Source organism: Sceloporus undulatus, chromosome 3 (genome assembly GCF_019175285.1).
Source record: "Sceloporus undulatus isolate JIND9_A2432 ecotype Alabama chromosome 3, SceUnd_v1.1, whole genome shotgun sequence".
Lineage (NCBI taxonomy): Eukaryota > Metazoa > Chordata > Lepidosauria > Squamata > Phrynosomatidae > Sceloporus > Sceloporus undulatus.
The window spans coordinates 86,753,455-86,779,778 of record NC_056524.1 but is presented as its reverse complement, the minus strand read 5'-3'; the positions used below and the strand labels follow the sequence as shown (position 1 = coordinate 86,779,778).

The 26,324-nt window shown below is 38.8% G+C and overlaps 1 protein-coding gene across 7 annotated transcripts in view; it reads left to right on the top strand.

The window, feature by feature from the left end:
- Positions 1 to 26,324, top strand: part of CDKL5 (cyclin dependent kinase like 5) — an 80,899-nt gene that overhangs the window by 33,131 nt on the left and 21,444 nt on the right. For 3 of the 7 annotated variants that reach the window (XM_042456543.1, XM_042456542.1, XM_042456547.1), the window contains 10 exons: positions 780 to 833; positions 1,517 to 1,562; positions 6,223 to 6,359; positions 10,442 to 10,562; positions 13,667 to 13,726; positions 17,274 to 17,364; positions 20,107 to 20,296; positions 21,848 to 21,928; positions 22,754 to 22,905; positions 23,651 to 24,668. In XM_042456543.1, coding sequence (XP_042312477.1) covers positions 780 to 833; positions 1,517 to 1,562; positions 6,223 to 6,359; positions 10,442 to 10,562; positions 13,667 to 13,726; positions 17,274 to 17,364; positions 20,107 to 20,296; positions 21,848 to 21,928; positions 22,754 to 22,905; positions 23,651 to 24,668 — 1,950 coding nt within the window. The remainder of the gene's footprint in view (positions 1 to 779; positions 834 to 1,516; positions 1,563 to 6,222; positions 6,360 to 10,441; positions 10,563 to 13,666; positions 13,727 to 17,273; positions 17,365 to 20,106; positions 20,297 to 21,847; positions 21,929 to 22,753; positions 22,906 to 23,650; positions 24,669 to 26,324) is intronic. The other 4 variants (XM_042456548.1, XM_042456544.1, XM_042456545.1 and 1 more) reach the window with 3 other exon arrangements.

Genomic DNA, 26,324 nt, shown 5'->3' with positions numbered 1-26,324 from the left:
GGAGGGAATACTCCTCCCAGGGAGGCTTGCCCTCCCGGCCTTCGCCCCGCCCTCACTGCTGTGGCGACGGGGGCGGGGCTAAGGCGGGGAGGGAATACTCCTCCCAGGGAGGCTTGCCCTCCCGGCCTTCGCCCCGCCCTTGCTGCTGTGACGACGGGGGCGGGGCTAAGGCGGGGAGGGAATACTCCTCCCAGCCTGGGGGTGGGCGAAATCCCAGGGGCGGGGCCAAACCGGGGCGGGACCATGCGGCCCCGCCCAAAACCAGGAAAGTCCCGCCCACCAGTGGGATATGGCAACACTAGCTGTGCCCAAAGAATCTGTAATGAAAGAGGAAGATGACTGCTAGAGATATGGAATGGGCCTATGTGGGAGGGGGAGAATGTATGAATTGATTTTTTAAAAAAAAGATTAAAATAAAAACATAGACACATTCCCTGAGATGACAAATTTTGTACAGTATTATGATTGGAGAGCTACATTTGGGTTATACTCTTAGATTCTGCAGTTGAAAAGCTGCAGGATCTTTTGAAATTGCACCAACTGCTGCAGGGTTGCAGGGTGTTTTATTTTGTATAGATAGTCACTCTGTCTGAGCATGCAGATGCCAATGAATGCTTATCATAGAATATTAATCTTTGTAATTCAAAGAATGTGAATTTTGTGCCAGGTTTAACTGCAGTATTTGAAAGGCAATGGATATATTAAATACCTCTGATTCTTGCTTGCTTTTATGATGTATGGTGTTCCATTTTAAAACACGTTTGTGTCATTTTTCCAAGGTACAAGCGGGCAATAGCAAGTATATTTCTATATCGCTTACCGGTGTACTACCAGTAAGTGGGTTTCTACACTTGTAACCTATTTTGAATTCAACTTGAAATTGGGCCTTGTAACTTGGATGACAACTATGCCAGATTTTTAGTTGTCTGTCATGAGCTCCTATTGAATGGTGGCTGTCCCCCTCCTTTTGTTTCAAGAAATATCCTCTCTGGGGACTAGAATTTTAGCTTCAAAGTCAGCACTGCAGTTCAGATGACAAGCAGTACATCAGGTTTGGAAGTGTCTACCATGAGGTCCTGATGGCTGCCATAGAACAAAGCATTCTGTATTGTAGATAATATTCCTATCCTGCCTTATATTCAAAGATTTTGAGATGGGGTTTAGTTAAAACACACACAACTTAAAACACTGTAAGACCACTTAGATAGTCAAAACTTTTCAGCATCAATTCTAACAGTCCATTAGATAAAAACCAAGCTATTATTACTGATCCCCAAAACCTTGAGCAAACATTGCTGTTTAAATTGAGCACTCGAATGAGATCAATGTTTTGGGCCTTGGAGAGAAGGACATTCCACAAGTGAAGTGCCAGAGCCATGCAGGCCCTTTCCTGCTTCTCATCAGACATGTAATGGGAAACAGAGCCCAATATTTATTTAAATTTTGTATCTGTTGGGTAAGGGGGAAACTTTGATCTTTTGGAGAAACAGCTCACTTTGCTGTGTTTGTTTTGTAGGAGACACATGAAATTGTGGCCATTAAGAAATTCAAAGACAGTGAAGGTAACTTTTCCCCATTTGTATATATGAATGTATTTGTAATGAACTTTATTAGTTTTGTGTCCTATGATAATTCATCATTTTAATATGATTGTAATGAACATTGATTAATTTCTGATATTAAGTAGAGTAATTTACAGGAATAAGGATATATTGCTGTGTGTCAAAAGGGGGGACATGATGAGACCACAGTGCTTTTCCAAAACTTCTTGTGATAAGGCTTCCTGAAATAGTGTTTAGGAGGTTTCTGAAATGTAGATGGATTTTATTGTGGATTTTTTTTCCTCACCTGGGGCTCTCTCTAACCAAGGCCTTTTTAAAAAATTACATTTTTGGTAATCCTGGGCCCAGTGTTATTCAACATCTTTATCAATGACTTGGATGACAGAATTGGGGGCATACTTATCAAATTTGCAGATGACACCAAATTAGGAGGAATAGCTAATGTCCCAGAGGACAGGATCAAAATTGAAAATGACCTGAATAGACTAGAAAGCTGGGCCAAAGCTAACAAAATGAAATTCAACACAGAGAAATGTAAGATGCTGCACTTGGGGTGGAAAAATGAAATGCACACACATAGGATGGGGACACCTGGCTGAATGAAACTATGTGTGAAAGGGATCTAGGAGTCCAAGTAGACCAAAAGTTGAACATGAGTCAACAGTGTGATGTGGCAGCTAAAAAGGCCAATGCAATTTTAGGCTGCATCAATAAAAGTATAGTGTCTAGATCAAGGGAAGTAACAGTGCCACTGTATTCTGCTTTGGTCAGGCCCCATCTGGAATACTGTATCCAGTTCTAGGCACCACAATTAAAAAAGGACATTGAGAAACTGGAGCATGTCCAAAGGAGGGCAACAAATGGTGAGGGGTCTAGAAACCACGACTTAGGGAGCTGGGTATGTTTAGTCTGGAGAAGAGAAGGTTAAGAGGTGATATGATAGCCCTGTTTAAATATTTGAAGGGATGTCATATTGAGGAGGGAGCAAACTTGTTTTCTGCTGCTCCAGAGAACAGGACCCGGAACAATGGATGCAAGCTACAGGAAAAGAGATTCCAGCTCAACATTAGGAGGAACATCCTGACAGTAAGGGCTGTTCGACAATGGAACACACTCCCTCAGAGTGTAGTGAACTATCCTTCCTTGTAGGTCTTTAAATCGAGGCTGGATGGCCATCTGTTGGGGATGCTTTGATTGAGAGTTCCTGCATGGCAGGAGGTTGCACTGGATGGCCCTTGTGGTATATTCCAACTCTATGATTCTAGGGCCCGTTACAGACGGGCCTGAAAATACAGAATGGGTCCGTATTAGGGTTAGAAAGGGGCGTCACTTCCTGACGCCCCTAACCCTAGTACGGACCCAGTCCATACAAAATGGCGGCGGCCGTTCCACACGGCCGCTGCCATTACGACGTCACGACTGCACCGCCTCCAAATGAGGTGGCACGGATGTGATGTTTTTGCGCCATGCGAGGAGAAAGGGGCCAAGCGGCCCCTTTCTCCTCCTCCCCGCTGTCGCCAGGTGTCCTTGGGGCTTGAAGCCCCAAGGACACCCCTTTCCAGGCCATGGGGAAGCGGCCTGCAAAGCGGCGGATCGGGGCCTCGGAGGCTGCTGGTCTGGCAGCTGAGGCCCCGATATAGCGGGGAAAGGGGCTGGTGCAGGCCGCCCCAAACGGGCAGTCTGTAACCCGCCTATGATTCTTCATGTTCCAGTCTGTTGTATAAAATACACAGACTGTCAGAATGATTTAAATTAGGCCTCACTGAACTACAGAGTTCAGAATGCAACAGGAGGCAGCCAGAGCAATAAAAGTGGAATAGCAGCACTAGTTATCAGTGATGCTTCTGCTTTAGTCTTCAGTTTTCAAACCTTTTATTAAAAAGCACAGAAGTCTCCATTTTGAAAAGAGATTTGCTATGGTGACACTAAGTTCAATTTCACCTACACTTAACTGTTTCTTGAAGTGCTGGATATAAACTCAAGAGCAATTTTAAATAATGTCACATGGATTTCCTGTTTATCAGTTTGTTGAATGTCATAGAGCTGGTTCTGCTACATAATCCACTTTCTGTTGCACATTCTGTATCCCATGTATAAATGAGGAAAAAACAGACTGTATAGCTGAACTGTGAATCCTCCTGCAGTTAGTAAAACAGCAGGAACTAGATCCTGGGATATTCTGTGAGAAGGTTTATCCCTTTTTTAAAGACATCAAATGTCATTTTCCTCTTACCTCCTGCATAAGGTAAGAGCTGTCCGATGACAAAATGCAGGATTTTAAAAATTATTTCTTGATGCCTAAGAGAGCAAAAATCCATGACACTACACTGGACAAATGGAAACTTACTGCTCTTTGCCCTGGTTCCCTGTTGAAATCCTGTTGTCCAATAAAGGCGACAGCACTTAGTAGGTCAAGAGCAGAAAACTGTAGTGGTGTTCAGTGAATAACATCAGTTCTGTGTCTTGTAAATCATTCTTCAAGACTGTACATCACTTGCATCCAGATACCACTTCTCCCAAATACACAAATGTATTAGTATGGTGGTGAAAGAAAATGTAATAATACTCTGGTTAGTTCATTCAGTGCTGTTGCAATTAATGTATGGAATAAATGATATACATGCAAGCATCGTAAGTTTATCTACTCAATAAATAATGTGACTAATTAAGTGATGAAACTTGTATTCTGTGTGCCTTATGCTGTTTTAGGCTGCATCTGCATGGCAGAAACAATTCAGTTTGACACATTTTTTTTCTGCCATGGTTCAATGCTGTGGAATTCTGGGAATTGCAGTTTGTTGTGGCACCAGAGCTCTCTGACAAAGAAAATTAAATGTTTCACAAAACTACAATTCCCAGAATTCCATAGCACTGAACCATGGCAGTTAAAGTGGTGTCAAACTGGATTATTTCTGCAATGCAGACAGCTCCCTAGTAAACTTTTTTGGGGGGAACATCTTGGAGGTGACCTGTTTATCTGGTGTTTAGCTGTGGCCCCAGTGTTCCTGCTTATCAGTATATTGTAAAACAATGATTCCCAGGCTTTGGTCCTCGAGATGTTTTGGACTTCAACTCTGGAAACTGCAGCCAGCTTGGCCAGCAGTCAGAAATTATGGGAACTGAAGTTGAAAATATCCAGCAGATCAAAGTTTGGGAGCCACTGTTGTAAAGAGACACATAGTTTTATTTCTCGGCCAGACCCAATGTGAAAGACACTCACATCAAAGTAGAAACAACAATACACTGGATGGGAGTAGCCAAACATCAACTGCAGTACCATGAAACTCCCCAAATGCAAAGTTTGAATGTCAGCTGACAGTTGACTATGCAGCAGATATCTCCTTTTTAGCGTCCCAGGCAGACCTAAGGAGGAACCTCTTTTCCCAGATTGGCTGGGGTGAGTTAAAGTGCCCTATCGGGAAGAGAAGCAGGTGACGAACCTGCACTAAGTCTGGAGCCCTAGGTATGCTCTGTGTTATCAGGAAGTAGAAGAAGACATCCTGTTGACCCATTTTTTCTCTGCACATTCCAGAGCAGGGTCCAAGTAAGAATAGGAAGACCCATGTTTCTTGTTGCACATGATTCCAAGGCTGCCTGGTGCCTGATTAATAGAAGCCTAGTATATTTGTACTCACATAGTGAGTTCATCCTTGTACTCTTTCAACCTGATTCAAGTACAGTATCTGCTGGAGTTTCTTTCCAGGACCCTCCATGGATACCAAAATCGGGGAAAACTCAAGTGCCATTATATACAATGGAATGGTAAAATGGTCTTCCTAATATGAAATTGTTTTTAGTTTGCTTTTTGTAATTTAAAATGTTCAAGCCATGGATGCTTCAATCCATGGATAAAGAATCCATGGATACAGAGGTCTGTCTGTATTTTTATTCACCAGTAGTTCCCATTTGCTTGTTGTCGTAAGTGTAACTGAGGTATGTCTCTTCTTCCCCAACTGCTTTTCTATAGGGCAGTGTTCTGGAAATGTGTCTTTTGGACAATAAAGGGGCTAGAGCACTGATGGGATAGAAGGAGTGGAGGAAGAAGTGTTTTGGAGTTGGAAGGAAGTTGATTTAGAAAGATTTAAGGATTTCTGCTGTGCTACGGAAGCACCTTCCCAAATTGCACACTGATTTGTTCTTGTTGGTGCTCTCCACTATTTTTTCTACATTTTTATGTCTGTGAGACTAATTCATTTGTTGTTCATTTGCAGTAAGGAATGGTATTGGATAATGTTCTGTACTATTCTTAATGATACTTAAAGCTACATTTTCAGGAGGAATTTAGTTAGTAGCCACAGGCCAGCAATGAGAGAACAATAAATAAAAAGTAAATACATTTCAGACAAACTTGTCCAAAGGCAGGCAAACAACAAAGGAAATCTGGATTAATTTTTGGAAAATGAGTTGTGTCTGTTGAAGTAAACCAGTTCAGATATTCTACAGCCATTTAAGTCATAGTTTTTATGTTACAGACATTTAACTCATAGCTTTCATATTATGGCTTAATAGTTAAATGACTGAAACACTATTCTGTGTTTTGTATTTTGAAACATTGTTAGTCTTGTGCTTGCTGTAAATGTTTGGGACAGGTTATTTCCTCTGTGCTGCCGGTGGGAAGCAGTGTAGTAGTAAAGTTTACCAACTTTTCTTTAACTTTCAGAAAATGAAGAGGTCAAAGAAACCACCTTACGAGAACTTAAAATGCTCCGTACTTTGAAACAGGAGAACATAGTGGAACTAAAAGAAGCTTTCAGAAGGAGAGGAAAACTATATTTGGTGTTTGAGTATGTAGAAAAAGTAAGTTCATTATTTAGATGGAGGAAAGTTGATGCATGTGACTAAAAATACCTCTCCAGCTTAAAAAAAAACCTCCTGCAGCTTAATTATCAAAGGAATGCCAATATAAAAAGGCTGTGTGCCTAGAAGAAGAAGGGCAACAAGGAGTGGGTAAACCTAGCTTTCCTATATTAGGTTCCATTCTCATTTTTAGCCAATTTTCTCTTAATCATGAGGAAAAAAAGGTAAAATAAAGGTACTGCAACATTATGCAATAAATTAATGACTTCAAAGACTTAGTAATATCATTTCTGTTGGAATAAAAAACTGTAAATTCTTTGATCATTTCCCTTTCCATTTATTGATGTGTGTTAACTCCTTTTAAATATCATGTGACTTTATTCAGCCTGGTTTTATTTTATTTCTTCATTTGATTTTTATTGCTAGCTGCGCTGTGTCCCATTTTGTTTTTTGCATTTTGTATGGATTACAGGGTTTTGTAATACATGGTTTTGTTTGCAGTTCTAGGTACATTTTACAGAAGAGCAAAAAGCAGAATATTTATAAATATTTATTAGTATGATATTATTGCTTATGATCACAAACTGCTTAAAATGTTCTTAGCAGTGTGCTTTGTGTTTTAATTTTTGTATTAAGGCATTTTTAAATTCATATTATGCATTTACTATATTGTATGCCATCTTGAATCCTACACTGGGTGAAAGGCAGGATATAAATTAAGTGATAAAAACAGAAAATTAGTTCTTTCTTACAGAAATTTGGACATTAAAAGAATGCTAAATTACATTTTGAACATCAGTTAATAACTGATAAATATCTAGTTGTATAAATTTCTTTATTAGTATGGTGTATCTTGTAAGCCTGCAATGCGCAGCTTTAAATATATCAGTCTTGAAAAACTGAATGAAAACAGTGGGGATGAAAATTCAATCATGTTGGAATTCTTGGCTAAAAGTTCAGTCCCTCCCATTTTCTTCATTTAATGCTTCTGAGCCCCTGACTGTATTATTAACACTTAATACAGTATTAATTATACAGTCAAGTGCAGTCAGTGGAACTTTCTCTGTGGGGAAAAGAATTTCACTCTTGCTTTTTACTGCTGCTCCTCCTCCACAAATTTTCTGAATTGGATTGGAACTGTGCCCATCCCTGCAGAGGTCCAGCACTAGCAGAGCTCTCATCCAAATCAGAGCAACTGTGGGAGGAGCAAATAAGAGTGGTTTCATACTGCAGCAGCATAACCACTAACTACCCCTGAAGGCAGTTGTCATTTAGCAAAGGAGCCCAGCCTTACCTGGGATTCCTGTTTGCACCTGTGCAGTGGGACAATAAAGTGGTGGGTGGGGAAATAGTGTTGCATGCCACAGCTTATCTTGTGCTCTCCCACACTCTGGGGAAGGATGGGAACGGTTGGCCAATAGGATTGGATTGACTAGCTGTCAGGGGAAGGTTTTCCCAGGCCAGCCTTACTGTTAAAGATTTTACTCAGGTCCACCTGGGGGACATAAAACTGTCTGCCTGATTAAACTCCTGCATTCCATATGAAAGTGCCCCCTTGACTTATTACCTTGTTTTTTATTTGTTTGTTTATATTAACTCAGTCAAAACTTTTGGCAGGTTGGCCATGGATTTGGATAAATTGGGGTGGGGGCTGGGTGGGCCTGGAAGCTTGGACTGAAACTAAGAAACATATCCAATTTGGGAAGGTGTCTGCCTTTAGGTCCAAGTGGCAGGAGAACCATGCAATGGCTTTCTCCCATGTGGAGTCCTGCCTAGTAGGTGATTTATTGGCCAACAGACTGCCCATTAAAAGTATCTGTGGCTTTTGCAGAGCCAGCCTTTTCAGTTGTAATCAGTAAAATCTGTGTCCAGTTTTTCTTCCACACTGTAATATGTCTAAGTCTTTAGGAGGTGCAGTGGTTAAATGCCTGTACTGCAGCCACTCACTCAAAACCACAAGGTTGCGAGTTCACGACCAGCAAAAAGGCTCAAGCTTGACTCAGGCTTGCATCCTTCCGAGGTCGCTAAAATGAGTACCCAGATTCTTGGGGGCAAATTAGCTTACAGTTCTAAACCGCTTAGACACTGCTTAGGCAGTATGAAGTGGTATATAAATGAAGCTTGTTTGTTTGTTTATTGCAGCACATAGTCCTACATCACCACTGAGAGCTGCAGTCCTTTTTCACTCTGATCCTACCTCACAACCATGTAATCATCTGTATATACCCAAGGCTCTCATATTGAATAAATATTCTGAGAAAGTAGATTGGAATATCCAGCAGATCATTTTAAAATAATTGTTCATCTTAAAGGTTCCATAAGGCTCCTTTTTTACTTTTTGTTTAAATGGAATAACATGGAACATGGATCTTGCAATGGCTAACCAGATGATTGCATTCTAACCACATATATTTTATTTCTTCAAATCTATGTGAAGGTTATTTCCCCCTTTCTTCTTTGTTGTTCTATTTCCCTTCCTCATGAGAGTTGAAGGTACAGTACTTTAAAAAAGGAATACTTTCCCATAAAGGGTATTCATCCCACTTTCAATCCTTGCAAATGTTGCAGGTTTTACATTGTTTTAAAAATACTGCTGACAAAAACAACAAATCTTAGAGAAAATTGTTTGGAACACATTCCAGTGTTTTAAGACAATATGGTATGTCTGTTTCTACAATTTAGAACCAGTTGTCTTTTTTTAAAAAAAACAACAACAACTCACCAAACCCTATTTCAGAAGATGAGGCAGTGAATCAAAAATGAATATACAATGTGTCAGAAGCAATCTAAAAGCAATTTCAGCTTTGATCCTAGTCTAGCTGTAGGAACATTGACAACTGAGCCCTTTTGTGGGAAGACAGAGCTAGATGTTATGCATTCCTTGGTCAAATCCAGGCTGGTCAACTATGCATTCTCTGTAGGGTGTTACTTTTAAATTATCTGGAAACTGTTGTTGGGACAGTATGCTGCATCCAGACTTCTATCCATACTACTACCTATATCACATTGGATCACATTGGTTGTTGGTTGATCTACACTGGCTCATTATATCTAAATACAACTCAAGAAGTAGATTTCTTCTGTTTAAAGATCTGTATGATACCTTAAAGACATTCTCTTGCTTTATGAACCTGCCTGCTCACTGAAATCATCAGATACTTCAGTTTGTGTTCTGCCACCATCAGATGTGCATCTACCATTGAGCAGAATAAGGCAATGTTTTGGAAATGTTCCTTTTTCAGATCACACCTCCCACAGTCCTCTGCCAGACTGTCTTTGCTATCCGCGGGATTTGGTCACTGTGGTAAAAAAAAATGCTGTTCCAATTTCTAGTCTTTGTGGGATAGTACAATATCTATAGGTTATTGTACAGGTCTCTAGACTGAAAGTCTAGATCCTGTACAATAGACCAAAGACCCTGTTTTCTTTAACATCTTGGATACAGGATAATTTCTACCTACCTGGATTAGTTGTTTCTCCATACTACCAAGTTCTAGTTTTATGCCTAGTTTAGGAGCTGGAAAAGTGCCACAGTACAGATATTGTTGGGCTTCAGTTCCCATCATTCCTCACCATTGGCTATGCTGGCTAGTTTCTTGGCAACTGCAACCAACAAAATCTGTAGGGCTACACTTTGCCCACCCACGATTTAGCCTCTGAGAGAAATGCCATAAATGATAGGTGTTAGATCCTGGTTGTTTCGGAAGCCGCCAGATTGGATTAGGGAGGTTCATGGGAGCAGCTGTATTTTTTTCTGCTGCAATTACTCCAGTTATGTTTTTGTTTGTTTACATTATTTGTAACAATATTCTGAACAGTTACTTTTGTGAAACAAGGAGTGACCTCTTCGTACTGATAGAGACCCAGAAGTTTAACTAAATCAATTTTTCTGGTTAATTAGCCAAACTTGAAAGACAGATTTATGCTTGGAATGAATTTAGTTTACAGTATTAATATTGGATTAACAGTTCAAAGTGTTATACTGCATGATTACTTGTCTACTTGTGCTTCTGCAAAACATTTTAGAGGTAATCTGGGTCAACCTCCATTTAACCTCTAATATAATTATGTTTAACTTGTAGAATATGCTTGAACTGCTGGAAGAAATGCCAAATGGAGTCCCACCTGAAAAAGTAAAAAGCTATATATACCAGCTAATTAAAGCAATTCATTGGTGTCATAAAAATGATATTGTTCATAGAGGTGAGTATATCAGAGAAACTCTCTTATAGGCAAAATTTGGAAGCATTTTGAAGTTCTAAAATCAATATAACTTCACTGATAATTCATTATTGTTTTCGTACCCCGATCATTTCGTATCCTGAGGCACCACTGTATATTTGTGCCCTAAAGTAAAATTAACTCCTCCTCGATTGTTCATGGAGAGTGAGAGAACAGACTGTTCTAGAAGAAAATTAACAAAGTGTAGGGCAGAGTTACCCTGGAAGTAGTAATATGACATGTATTCTCTAACGAAAAAGCTTTGTCTTTTTTGTTAAATTATTAGTTAGGAATCCTAATTATTGTATTCTTTGTCTTTATTAGTTTGCTGTTTTATATTTTTGTAGTGTTGCTAAAAAATAAAAAAAATTCAGCAGCAAGCTAAGAAACATGCTTTAGAGCTGTTCATGTTGTGGCTGAACAGCAAGTATATATGGCTCAGGTCCACACTATTTGACAGACCATATCTCCTTGTATGAACTGGAGAGGCCCTCCTCTCCGTCCAAACACCATCACAAGCATGGTTGGTGAGGATGTGAAAGAGGGCCTTCTCGGTGGCTGCCCTACACTCTGGAAGTCCCTGTCGAGAGAGATCAGAATGGCTTCCTCCTTGATGGCCTTCCATGGGCAGGTGAAGACCTACCTATTCACACAGGCTTTTAAGGAATTGTTATAAGGACAGGCTGGGATGTTGTACCATTTCAAAAAAAATGTTGATGCAGTTTATTATGTTTTTAATTGTACTGTTTTTTAATATTCTGAAGCTGCTCTGAGTCCCAGTTCTGGGATAAGAGCGGGATACAAATAAATATAATACATAAGTCCCCACGTCAGCAGCAGAAATTTCATTAAGAAAAATATTTCAGTTCTCTACTGAGAGTGAAGGCGAGAGAGTTGGTTTAAAGATTATTGTATTTACAACAAGAAATGTAGTCAGCTCTGTGTGTGTTTTGTTTTAAAAAGCAGATTAAATGGAAGATAAAGATTCAAAGGAAAAAGAAAGAAAAAGCAAAGGATTATATCAAAGAGATTTTGTAGACGAAAGTTTGGATAGGAAAAAAGAATTAAGAAAACAATTATTAAAAACGGTGGTGCAAACAAATTAATGAGATTAGGTAGTTTTTTGGCTTCAGCTGAGGATAGTTGCAATTTTGAGAATCCCATTCAATCATTTCTGGCTATTAATGATTACCAGGTTTGACAACTGGATGCCTGTGTACCCTCCTCTGAATGATGGCTTTAGTCAGAGTTTGTAGCTTGCCATGCTTTTACTTTCTGCTTTGAATATAGCACAGAGTGCAGCATCTACAGGTTTGGTGAATCTATATCCTTGGTATCTGCAAATTGCATTGAGTTATTTAAAAGCTTTGAACACTTGTTGAGAAAGATGTTTTTAGTTGCTACAGTGCTGTTGCAAGTACCTTAATCTCAGCTGACACTCTGTTTGGCATGTCTCTTAACTTAACAGAATCTTTAGTAATATCTGTTGCTGCCCTCAGTCCAGAATGTTTACCTATTTGTCATGGGACACAGATGTTCTAAAGGAACAAATTGAAAACTTGGTAGCTTCAGAGTTATTCATGCTGTTACTTTGTGTACAATCTACTAAGAAATTAAAAATTTAAAAAAAATAAATTCACATTCAGATGATGAAATCTTATTAATTTCTTATCCTGATTCTACAAAAGAATTTTTTTTAAAAAAGCAAAAAATAAAAGTAAACTAAGCATTTTGAGCTAAAAATTGAGAAAGCTACTGAGTGGAAGTGTAAATCCACCTGATTGCTGAATCAGATCAGTGTGCCTCAAATGAGATTGAAGAGAGAGAGAGAGAGAGATGCCAAGGGCAAGTGGTCTTATATTGTGAAAAATGATGGCGACAATTGTGAGTGGTCAGATGGAGATGAGCAGCTTATCTCACTTTGAGGTAGGATGTATATTGTGGATGATTTCATGTTACTTTTATCAAAAGTAATTAATGTTTTAGGTCTTGATTCTTTCTGTCCTGGATTTAACCTCTCATGGCTGAAAAGGTGACATATACTAGATGTGCAACATGTGGTAGTTATACAAAACTATTTTGAAAAATGTAAGCAATTTATATCATTTAATTCCTGCATATTAGGTCAGCAGTTCAGTAATCAAAGACTATGTTTGCTTAGTGTATCAGGTTTTGCATTCTACACTACTATGATTGGCAAAGCAGTCTAAGCCAAAGAGTATGTGGGTACAGTGGCAATTATATAGGTGCTTGCTATAGATTCAATTCTGCTGGAAAGATGTAAGGCTACAGTTTGGAACATACCCTCTATTTTTATTCAGCATTATAAAATAGATTAGTGTAAATCAGCAAAAGGGGGAGGGGTTCAGAAGGCGGGTACTTCAGCATGTTTTGTGAGATGGCTTGCAGCCATCCCGACCTTTAAGGCAAACGGGTTTGGCTATGTCCCACATTGTTATGCTGTTTTGTGCCTACTAGAAAATGAGACATTTTGCCCATTTTTCTAAGGTGTAGGGGAACAGTTCACTGTCACACATTTCAGTGATTACAAGCTTGCAAGAGATGAGTTTCTATTCTTTCATTCCATTTAAATCTGGTTAAGGCAGGGCTGTAGAAGGAAATCGAAAGGCGAGGGAGATGAGAAGAAGAATATTCTATCAGATCATGCAATTCCAGCTTCTCACATGGCAAATGCAAGGGCTAACTCACATAGTTACAGATTGCTCTTTGCATCTCAGAACAGTAAGCTTTTACACTATTTTAGCATACCTTGAATTATTTAGTGTCTCTCTCTTTCTGTCTTGTGTATGATTACTTGCAATTAGAGAAAAAGTCAAGGTGAGTGCTATGAAATGTTTCAATATTTCCAGTTGAAAACAACACTCTTGAATGAATACGTAATTTTAGTTGGATTTTGCCTTTGATTTTCAAAGCCATTTGATAATCACTTTCAGAAACACACAGATAATAGTATTTGTTAAATATTCTTGTTAAAAGAACTAGTATTAAAAAATTCTGTTAAATTAATAATGCAGACTAAAGTGTGTACTATTTGTTGACATATATCTGTGCATTTAATATTTCAGATATCAAGCCAGAGAATCTCTTAATAAGTCACAATGATATTTTAAAATTGTGTGACTTTGGTAAGATTGTTTTTCATTTTGTTATGCATCAGTTTATTTTAAAAATATTTTTGTGTATTGTATGTCTTTAATTTATAATTAAACTTAAAATTTAAGTTTTAAGTGCTACCTGAAAAATCCCTTACCCTTGTTTTAAATCTATTTTATTTAAATTAGTAACCTGAAATCATACTCAATAAATAAAGAACTGTGTCTCAGACTTTAATATGTATTGTATGGATGGTATTAGTTTAACATATACAGTGATACCTCGGGTTACGAAATTAATTCGTTCCGCGGCTCCGTTCGTAACCCGATACATTTCGCAACCCGAAAAGCCGCTGGAAAGCCGCTAGCCGCGCTTTGCGTTTGAATTTCGCGCCGAAATAAATTTCGTAACCCGAAAAAAACATCGTATCCCGGAACAGTTTTTTCCAATCTAACTTTTTCATATCCCAGAAATTTCGTAACGCGATCAATTCGTATCCCGGGGTACCACTGTAGTTTTTATTAGGTTTGTTAACAGTAGGACTGTTTCTTCCTTAAACCAGGAACAATTTAGAAAGGCAGTAAGGCTTCTTAAGATGGCAACATAAGGTTTTCCTTAGAGGGCAATGCAAGGGTATATTTATTTATGGATTAATTTTAATTAAATAAATTAATGTTTAAAGAAAGAAACAAATTGTTTAAAACATTTAAGTGTGGATATATGTGTGGGTGTATATGTAGCTTATATAACCACATGTTCTTGGTTTTTATGTTTAAAAAAGAAAAATATGAGAGAGCTTGACCAAACCAGTAATAATAATAATAATAATAATAATTTGTTTTATTTATATACCGCTATTCCAAAGATCATAGCGGTGAACAGCAAGCAAGCTAATTAGCAAGTAAGCTAATTTGCCCCCAACAGTCTGGGTACTCATTTTAGCGACCTCGGAAGGATGCAAGCCTGAGTCAAGCTTGGGCCCTTTTGCTGGTCTTGAACTTGCAACCTTGTGGTTTCAAGTAAATGGCTGCAGTACAGGCATTTAACCACTGCACCACCAGTAGTCCATCATCCTGCTGCTGTTGCCCACCAGTGAGCTAGATCTGGGCATAGAGAATATGGCTTTCTGATAGTTACTGGACTGGACTGTAGCCAACACGGTGAAGGATACGGGACACTGTGTTGGGGGTCTAACATATACGACACACGTTTATACATTGTACCATATAATACACACATTTATGCATTAATCATGTGTACAGATACAAATATATTATAACCAGCACATATAAAAAGTGGCAAATATATTTGAAAAATGCTACCTCAAAAACATTAAAATATGTAATGTTGAAAATTTAAATCCATACAAGGCCTAAAACTAATTTTATTTGAAACTAAAATTTAAATGGAAAACCAAACCAGTAAAGAATGGTGTGAGTTATTGCCCAACAACATTTGTGGGGGCCACAGACTGTACAGAAAGGACAACATGCAAACAACTCACATAGTGGGGGAAATCGTTAGCTATGTGTGTTGAACAGATGAGCAGATCAGTAGTAATGGTACCAAATGTCTTTAAACGATATTCTGTATTGTTTCCACCATTAAAATTAAATTCTGTTTTTGTTTTCTATGGGAAATCTTAGCTTTTAGAACTGTGTGTATGTAGCGTTCAGGCTTTCTTTGACGACATTGGTTTTCAATCTGACTTCAAAAATTGTGTAGTTCCTTGGAGGTTTATTGGAGTTCTTCAGGAAAATGCTCAGTAATAGCAGACAAGCTTTTCTGAAAGATTGCTTTCTTACTGTGACTGGTAGAAAAAGAAAGCCTGCATGAAACCTTGCTCTTTTTAAAAATCAGTATGCTTTTATACAGCAGTTGGTGAGTTTTATTACTTTAATTATAATTATTATTTGTATTGCAATAAGCAGCAGCAGAACCCTTTTGATTTAAGTAGGGCAACTTTGACCCTTAGTGAGCCTGACCAGTACCCAGTGTAAATCCTCACACACACACCAAAGTCCTCTGCAATCTGCCTGCAGAGGTTTGTTGACAGAGGAAAGGTTTATGGAGAAGGTTACTTGAAAGCTTAAACTTCTACTGTGCCTTGAATATATACGTTCAATAGGGATTAAATTTCAGTGAACTCAATAAATATTTTTGGATCACCCCGGAAATTAGCAATCTATTGTGTTCTTTTAGGTTTCTATTAAGAGTACAAGGGCTATACAAAAAGGCCTTTAAAGGGTGTAGCCTGTGCATGTCTGTTACATCTTGGCTGGACAGGGTTGTATGCATGCATAATTTGCAGTAGGCAGCTGCTTAGACACATGTTGTGTGGGTGTGGTTTTTTTCTTGTAAGAATGTAGAAGGAAGAGTACTAGGCATAGACTAATTATAACAGATGTACAGTACTTGGTTATTGCATTCTGGTGTTTCATTCTCCAATACATCTGCTATGTTTGAGAGTGTTTCCCTCCCACTACTCCAGCATTCGTCATTTGAACATTTATATAAAACACTGCATAGGATTTTGCTTAGTCCAAGGAAAGATCAAAGTGTGTTGAATGTGTACAGATGGGTCAAAAGCACCATGCAGATAAAGTAATTCAGTTGTATATTCAGTCAAAACCTTGAATGTTAGTTTGTGCCAAATGAGCATCTGGGTTGAATCTCAGATTTTGTGCACTGATAAAATCTTCATACACTAACAGTCTTCTATAAATGTACTTACACAAGAATTCCCACAACCTGTTACTATAATTCTTCCATTTCTAGAGATGCTCCTTCTCTTATATCGATATCTTATAAGCAGTTGTTTAGCATGTGATCTGTCATCTGGAAGGCTGTTTCTTGCTAGAAATAGTTCTCTTCCTTCTAGTAGGAAATGAATCCCAGCAGGTTTTTAAGAAATTGCCCTAGAAAGAGAGTACCATTTTCTCACACAGCAGTAACATAGGGGCTAGAACTTTCTATCTTGTGGATATGAGTCTTAAAGAGGCCACCTCTTTCCCCCACAGTAGTGAGAAGTTTGTTATGTGAGCTTCCAGAAGGCAAGAGGAGAATCTGAGTAGAAGATACCATGGCCCTATTGGATGATCTACGTCACTCGTTATGCAGAAGAAGTGAAAGAATACACTGGATGATTTAGATTTCCCCCCACATTTCTAGGTCTAGTGTAAAAGGTTATATAGGTCCTTTTTCTGTATTTGTTGCCATTGTCATTTTGTTTGAGATGGAGAAGCAGGTGGGCACAAGTCATGTTTCCTTTCAAGCTGCTTCTGTGTACCATGCAAAATGGTTCTTGCTGTTTACTATGGTATCGATGCCCATGATACAGAGTGCAGCGCTCTAGTCTTTTCTAAGTGAAAAAGGCACACCAAAAGTGGAGGATTGTTGATGTAGTGTTTTAATAGAGTAGTGGCAGGGCTGCTTTCATGTGGAATAATCACGTTAATACACAAAAACAAACTAGATAGAAATGATCTGAGCATTTCATTTTAAGAAACTTTTAAACTTGAAAAGTTTTTTTAAAAAGTAAATGTATTCTAAGTGATTTTTCAAATCACCTTAATGCAGGTTTTGCACGGAATTTGTCAGAAGGAAGCAATGCTAATTACACAGAGTATGTGGCCACCAGGTGGTATCGTTCACCTGAACTCTTGCTTGGGTAAGTATTCTTGGAATATGTAGGTAGATGCTTGGCATTTTGTAAATCTTACTCATCTTATCCATTATTTATTAATGCATATTTATTCTAATGCTGATAGAATATACTGCTTCATACAATATGGCTACAGTTTATGGAGCAGAACAAATTATTTTCTTGGCTGCATATTTGCCTTGTGTAGCTATGATAGTCAGAACTAAACTGAATGCTTTCCCCCCTTGAAGACTGACTGACCTAAACAAAATCTTGTTAATATATGATTTGATTTGGTTTTTGAGCAAGTTTCTTATCCCTACACAAAACATAAGATAGAAATGGCCAACAGAAAATGCACCCAAAATAAATGTTTGGGCATCCATTAGCAGAGGCATCCATTTGCATGAATTGATGAATCCATCAAATCATAAAGTCCATAGAGGTCAGAATGTTGTGTGTTATAAACCCTTTCCTTACCACTAAACAATAACACATATGCCACATATTGACTTGTTGAAACGGTTTAGAATCCTCTTTAGTTTTTCTGTCTATCATTCATAGTCTTCAGCACATGAATTCATGTACGCAAAATACCTAGTCAGTTTGTATCTCTCTTCTTTATTGCTCCCAGCCTCCCTATTGATGACCAGCTTCTGCACTTCTTTTGTGTTTGTTGGGCTGGCATGCATGTTCTCACAGATGAGAGCATGTGCATGCATTTGTATGGGTGTGTGTACATATGTCACAGAGTATGTCCATCTCTAAGCTGTTGCTTTTTTTATCTTGGACATAGGTTTTAGGAATAATTTGGGCAGTAAATATATCCTTCACATATGACTTTGACCTTAATTTGACTTTGACCTTAATTCATAATTAGCTGTGTGTATCACTGCAAAGGAAGTATCTGCATTGTAAACACATGAAACTGTATATTGTGTGCATTTGTATGCATGTACAGGCAAGAGATATAAAATATCACTAGAATGTAAGTGAAACAAAGTAAGTTCCTCTCAGATATCATTTCCTTGGATAAAGTCAATTCATGTGACCAAAGAATGTTTAAGACAAAATATTTTCCAAGATATTTTCATCTAATTAGATCTGCATACTTTTTAGGTGTCAGGCACTACATATTGAACAAACTGATTTGCATTTTTAATTTAAGAATAAGTCTGCTGTGGTTTCTGAACTACACAAGTGCTATATTTGCTAGGGACAAATTCTAGGTTGTGGAATTTTCTTAGTATCACTTAACAAAGATTAGTAAGGGGTGAAGCAGGTGGGCAGCAAGAAGCGGCCTCTGGCCCCTCCAACCGTGATTGGCACAGAACCAAGGCAACCAGGCCACCGGCAGGAACGGATTAAATTCACTCCTTTTTCTGGTAGCTTCAGGCCACCTTTATATATAAGTTTATTTATTTATATATAAGTTTTATTTATAAACTGCTATTCTGTGTTGATCATAGCGGAGTACATGTAAAAATTGCAATATCAAATACAAAATACAGGATAAAAATTGCAATACATAAATAAAACTTCAATAAAAACATTTCAAAAAACAGATTAAAACCATACATCAAATCCAGGCCAGCTAATGTGCTCGATAATGCTGTACATATAGGGGGGAGTCATATATCATCAAGGAGCATCGGGGAAGGCTTGCTGAAACAGGAAAGTCTTAAGTCTCTTTTTAAAGAGATCCAGGGAGGTGGCGGAGCGGAGTTCCTCAGGAAGGGTGTTCCAGATCCCAGGGGCCGAGATAGAAAAGGCCCTTTGTGAGGTTGATACATATCTCGTTATCGGGATCCTCAACAGATTCTTCCCAGACGACCTGAGTGTGCGGGGCGGACTATATGGGGAGAGGCGGTCCTCCAAGTACCCTGGGCCCAAGCCATTTAGGGCTTTATAGGTTATAACCAACACCTTGTATTGTGCCCGGAAGCGAACAGGCAGCAATGGAGATCATGCAGAATCGGTGTTATATGGTCAGCCCTGGGACATCCAGTGACCAACTTAGCTGCCATATTCTGCACTAGCTGAAGCTTCTGGGTTTGGTACAAGGGTTGCCCCATGTAGAGCGCACATGGTGGTCTGGGAGCGGCTTCCAGCTGCTTTGGGGGCATGTGTCATCTAAATGCCAGAAGCCACTTCTTTTGGCCCATCTGTTTCAGGCCTTAGTCTTACAACTTGCTCAGGAGTTCACTGCCTGACATTTCAGGTGCATAAGCCTTCTACTGAAAGAAATGTAATGTTTTTTGGAAAAAACATTGCTTTTATTTTTTAGTACATTATTTGAGCCTTCGCTACTGTTGTAAATATCATATTGCTTTTGCTTAAGAAAGAGAACATTGTTGACTAAATGACCTACACAATCAAAAGTCCTGAAGTCATTGGTTCTGTTTATCTGTAAGGTCCACACATAGATGAACGAACGAAAGCATTAATAAATCTTTGAAATCTGTTTCTGATATGAATTACTATAAAGGCAGTCAGAGTTGGTCCAGTTCCATAAATTGTACTGAAAATTAAATTAGTATATTTCCCTGTATCATAAATCTATTAAATAATTTGCTTGGGAGCAGGATTTTATACTTTGTAACACATTATCTTGGGTAAGGGGAGAAATGAGAGCTTCCTTTATAAAGATGCAAGATCTTGGATACCGATTTGTGTCCTTTGTATCAATATTGGGGGAAACGGAAATCAGTTAATTTTCATATTTGCATTAGTTTGCCAAATAGCAATAACTATGTGCTTTCTTTTCAGAGCCCCTTATGGCAAATCGGTAGATATGTGGTCTGTAGGCTGTATTCTTGGAGAACTGAGTGATGGACAGCCATTGTTTCCTGGAGAAAGTGAAATTGACCAACTTTTTACAATCCAAAAGGTGCTAGGACCACTTCCTGCAGAGCAAATGAAGCTTTTCTACAGTAATCCCCGTTTCCATGGGCTACGGGTAATGCATACATTTTCCATGCTTATTCTGAAGTAGCTAATTTACTAAGTGTGCCTACCAAAATGATCTTCCTGATTTTACATTATTAATTTAGTTACATTACTGTGATATTACATTATTGTTTTCTACTGACATAACAAATCCCTATTTATGGTTAATTATAATAGCACTGAATTGTTGAGATATGCAAAAATGTTGATATTAGGTCAATGCCAAGTAAAGTGGGAGGGGCAAAAGTGTGCGGTGGAAAATGTGGAGATGTATGTTGCTGTTTTGACAAACACCTACTCCTTCCCTGCTGCCTCTCACTGGCTGACTTTGGTTTAACATCATTGTGAGGCGGAATGGGGACTAAGGCGAAGTGGGGCTGCATGTTGGTGCTTCAGCAAATGTCCCCTCTTTCCCCACTTACCTGTTGCCCCTCTTACTCCTGCTGGCCCCAGTTTAACATTGCCCTTGGGAGCCTGAGAGGCCAGAGGCTGAACAGGGTGGATGCAGCCAGCAAGCAGCGGCAGGTGGAGAATCTGCCAGAGAGGAATGTGGGCTGAGTGAGGGAAACAAAATGAGCCAGCCAGCAGCACAAAAAAGTAAGCAGATAGGCAAGAGAGCAGACAGGTGAGTGGCAGGCAGAAGCACCTCTGTCGCAGACCATGCATACCATGGGTTGGAAAGGGCCGTTGGCAGGAAAGGAAATGACCGCCCTGTCATGCCACGGTTGCTGCTGAAAAAAATCTCTTTTAGTGTCATTGGCCGGTTACAAACCGGCACTTGGGACGTCTGCAGGACGTCCCATTTTAAAAAAGGGGTGTCTCTTCTAGACACCCCTGGGTCTAATACAGACTCTGTCCGTACAATATGGCGCCGGCTGTTCCACACGGCCGGCGCCATCTTTACGTATTGGACGCTGTGCATCCGAACGTGTCGCGGCGCCTGTGATGTCGCGAATGCGCCCCTGGCGCCTCACGACGTCACAGAGGCGCCGCAGAAAGAAGCTCCATTTTGGAGCTTCTTTTTAGTTCCGTAAGGGAGCCGCGCAGTGTGGCTGCGACGGCTCCCTTACGGAGCAAACGGCGGCGGCGGCAGACCGCCTCAAAGCGGCAGTCTGTAACTCGCCCCCGTCTTCTTTTTCTTCGAGAGAAGGACAGCGACACTGAAGATTTCTGTAGCAATATCGCCATCCTAGAAAGCAGTGGGGGGAAGGCTTGGAGACTGTTAACTCAGGCAGTGGATCAAGATGGAGGCAGCCTCAGAGTGTGGTTGAATTTTTTGCAGCAGCAGAGCCTATAGTATGCATGGTTGTGTGGTGGGGGCTTAAAAAACTTGGGGTTTTCCCATTTTCCCAAAGATTCTGCACTTATAACCCCTGAGAATGCTGAGGGCCAACTGTAATTAATTTTACATTATTTGTGAGGATTGTGTATGTAGAATCTCAAATAGGTTTCAAGGTTTTATTAACTTATCTTCTTGCTGCTTTTGACAGCATATGATACAAATAATATTTTGACAAGTTTTCTAAGATTGTGTATATGTGTTATATGTATTTTTATACAGTTCCCAGCAGTCAACCATCCACAATCTTTGGAAAGGAGATATTTAGGAATCTTAAGTGGCGTTTTACTTGACCTTATGAAGGTAGAAATGTTGTTATTCTTCTGTAGTTTTCTGTTCCCAGTGGCCCTTATAGTATACTCATCTTAATAGTAAAAGCGTGTGACTTAACTTTGTTATGTTAAAAATATATCTGCTTCAAACACGTGAGGTGGTCTTGGAAAATATAGCTGTTATTGGGTACCTTTAGCACCTGTTCTTATGACTTTTATCTTTATGTCAACTTGTTTTTGTCCATTTTCTATTAAAGCAGCATGAATCATATATTACAGATACGTAGAACTATTGGCAAAGTGTAGCAGATATTTAATTACCATCTAGTTATTTTAGTCAATAACTGAAGCCATTTGTTCATACATTGTTAATCATAGTAGTTGGATCTGCAGTAGTCTTGTTTAGTCCAATATATGCCTTCTGCAACTTATTGAAGCAAATGAATAAACAAAATTGTTGATGAAAATTGGAACCAACTGATATTTATTTAGACTCAGATAAGAAAATAAACATGGTTGCTGCTCTCTGGATTAACCCAGGGTCCAATTTGTAAAGGTGGCAGTACTAACCAGCTCCTAGGACTTTTTCATTCTTGATATAAGTATATTTGTCTGTAGTGGGAAGGGAGTTAACAATAGATTTTGTGCCTTAAAATTTTAGATTCAAGATTCAGTGTGTGTGAGTGAGTGAGTGTGAGTGGGTAAAACCAATAAATATTTCCAGGTTGTTGATAAATAGATTCAAATTGTCCATAATACTTTTTGTAAATTATTTAATAAATTTTAAATAAATATTTTTGCTTTTAATGCCATTCATCTCAGCATTGTTTCTTAAACATGAATTTCTGTTCAAAAGAACTTGCTGAAACTGGATCCAGCTGATAGATACTTGACAGAACAGTGTCTGAACCACCCAGCATTCCAAACTCAGAGGCTCTTGGATCGTTCACCCTCCCGGTCATCTAAAAGAAAACCTTATCATGGAGATAGCAACACCTTATCCAACAGGTAAATGACTGTAAGTAATTATCAGCGCCAAAGTTATTTTTTGTTCACCACCCTGATAAAGAAGAAAAAGAATAGTAGTTTAAATTGAGTTATATGACTGTTGTATGTAAAAAAAATCTGCTTGGACTTCCTAATAAAGAAAATATAAACCGGCTTCTGTGCTCACATTAGTTTGCATTCCAAATGAAAAGGCACTTTCTTGTTATTGGGAAGTGGCTCAGTTCTCCAGTAGACAGTTGAAGCTGTTGGGGAAGTGGTTCTAGTGAAGAGCACCATCTCAGTGGTTTTGATTAGAGCTTCTGCGACATATCCTAGAAGTGGGGTCAGATTGTTGGGACATCACTACAGATGACATTAGCGTTTCTTCAGCATACTGGTTGATAGATCCATTCTATTAGGACAATATTTTGGAGAAAAATTGTGTTTCTGTGCCAGATAATATTTTTAGTCTGTTATTTATGAATTATTTGTATTAAAAACAGAATGAACACATTACTCCTTAGTTCATTTTTGTGTCCATTTGGGGTTTATGCATTTTGATTTTATGAGTTCTCATTCTACTGCTGATTTGCCATGAGCTTAGAACAAGAAGTATAGGTACCTTAGCAAATAGGTTCCAACCCATGCTGTATGTACCTAGCTGTAGGAGATCTCAATGGCAATACACTTTACTGATCTAAATACCAAGGTATTTACTATAGCAGTTGAAATTAACATGTGCTTTTTTTTTGTGTTAATAATATAGAAATCAAGCTAGCAAAAGCACGGTTGTACAGTCACATCACAGATCAAACAGCAAAGATATAGGAGTTGGACTACAAAGAGAAGAAGCTCTTCCAACAACTGAAAGCTTTCTAAATGGAAATCTTCCTGTAACTGCACATAGCCCAATGCTTCCAAAAAAGTCAAACAACCCACCTGGATCTGGAAGCAAGGATCTAACTAATAACAACATACCACATCTTCTGAGTCCAAAGGAAGCAAAGACAAAAACTGAATTTGATTTTAGTTCAGATCCCAAGGCTTCAGATGGTCCAGGTACAAAATACCTAAAGTCAAATTCCAGATCTCAGCATAATCGACACTCATTTATGGAAAGTTCTCAAAGCAAAACTGGTACACTGCAACCAGGTGAAAGACACAGTCGTCACAGCTATATTGATACTATTCCTCAGTCTTCAAAGAGTCCCTCCTATCGAACCAAATCAAAAAGTCATGGGGCTCTAACAGATTCCAAATCTGTGGGTAATCTGTCTGAGGCTAGAGTTCAAGTTGCTGAACCAAACAACAGTAGGTATTTTCCATCCAGCTGCTTGGACTTGAACTCTCCTACCACAGCAGCACCACCTTGCCATACTGACAACAGAACTTTGCTCAGTCCTTCTGGGAGAAATAATAGAAGTGATGGTACACTTGAATCCCGGAGACCATCTACAAGACATTCCAAAACCATGGAGGAGTTGAAATTGCCAGATCACATGGATGGAAGCCATTCACATTCTTTATCTGCTCCCCATGAATCTTTTTCTTATGGTCTAGGTTACACAAGTCCTTTTTCTTCACAGCAGCGCCCTCATAGACATTCTATGTATGTGAGCCGGGACAGAGTGAGGACAAAGGGCTCAGAGGGTGGCTTAAGCGTAGGGCAAGGGATGGCAGCCAGAGCAAATAGCCTCCAACTGTTATCTCCACAGGTGCAGCATAAGTCACTCACAAGATCTGTTGGCTCTTCGCGTGAAGACTGTACAGAAGATACAAACAGGGTTAGTTTAAATTGTTGATTCAGAGACACCCACACACTGTTTTTCTGAGTGAATTTGAGAATCAAGCTATGATTTACATTGGGAACTACTGCTCTATTATCTAAAATATGGTCATGTGATCTATGAATTTTTGAAATTTGGCTTAATAATGCCAAATGTTAAGTGTCACAAGATTCATTTTTGTTTTGATAACTCTTCTGTCTAGAGTCTTACAGAGAGTTCATGTTCCTATGCTTCTTGAAATAATGTTTGAAGTGAAAGAGCAGCTTGATTTTGGTAATGGAAAAGGGAAGGGCAGGTTTTAAGTGCAAAAAATCCAAGGCTTTCTGGATTTTCTTCCACTTATCTTCTGATTTTATTCAAATCAGTACACAACTGTACTACCAGATTTAAACGTAGTAAATGAAATCTTGGTTTTGATCATAAACATAGGCCTTGTGGTCCACCAAATTGAACAGAGTCCATCAGCTTGCTTGGCGTTTGACTTCTCCCTTTCTTTTGAGTTTGACTTATTTTGCCATGTTTACTCAAATGCTAAGAGCAGGAGCTTTTCAATCCTTTTGTGGTTTCCATTCAGGTTGGAACTGTAGAAGTTATGCAAGCCTTTTCCCCTACATATTCTATGGTTTCCTTTTTCCTGTGTAGAAAACAGGAAATTTGTCAACCTCATTCAGAGTCAGCTGAATGTCATGAATGGGTTTTAGGATCTCACTTTTCCTCCTTCCCTTCTGTTTCCACAGATCGGTCATAGTTGTCAAAAGCTAAGTGTAGTGATGATTTCATTATTTTCCCTGCTGTTCGCTTGCTAATAAAATGTCACATCTGTCATTTTCTTCATGATAGATGTAATTGGACCCTAAATGATAATCTGATGCTCCTCCACACAAAAGCAAAATAGAAATTAAAACCATTGTTTATAATCAGAGAATGCTAGCCAAGAGGTAACATAGCCTAAAACAATTTGTAAGAACTACCCTGTAGACAAGGGGTGAAGAACATGCAGCCTGTAGCCATGTCTGTCTTGCCAAATCTGCCATTTTTCACCTGAAGCCCCCTCCCCAAAACCTCTGAAGCCTCCCAATCCCCTAAACATATTTTCAGTCTGAAAATATTTTCAAACTGCCTTAAACTGCCAAATGTTTTTGCTGCAAGATGTAGTAATATATGGCCTTGGATTTGTATTGCTATAAAAAGGGAATAGATGAAGTCGTAGAACAGGAATGTGTCAAATGGCTATGAATGCAAAATTTAGCCTCCACATTTTGAACTGTTATATCTCTGATAAATAGCTGCCGCAACATAAACAGCAGGAAGGAACCTTGTAGGAGATCCTTGGAATTATCTGCATATTTGTTAGAAATAATAGTGCTTCATGAACAGGGTCTGATCTAGCAGGGCTAAATAAACCACTTATTTGACTTCTGCCATTGCCACCCAACTTCAGTGGTTCCCTATTTTATTTCCCTGTTTTAAAAAAAGGTAAATGCCACACATGATTGGCTTTCTAAGATATGTCACTTTCTATAACATAGATAGATGTAGTGATCGCTGAAAGTTGTAGCATGATATAAGAAGGGAGCAAGAAGAATTGGAAATAGGAAAATATCTCCTTGGAAGTAGATGAAATGAGCAGTATCTCTGTTCTGTTTAAAATAT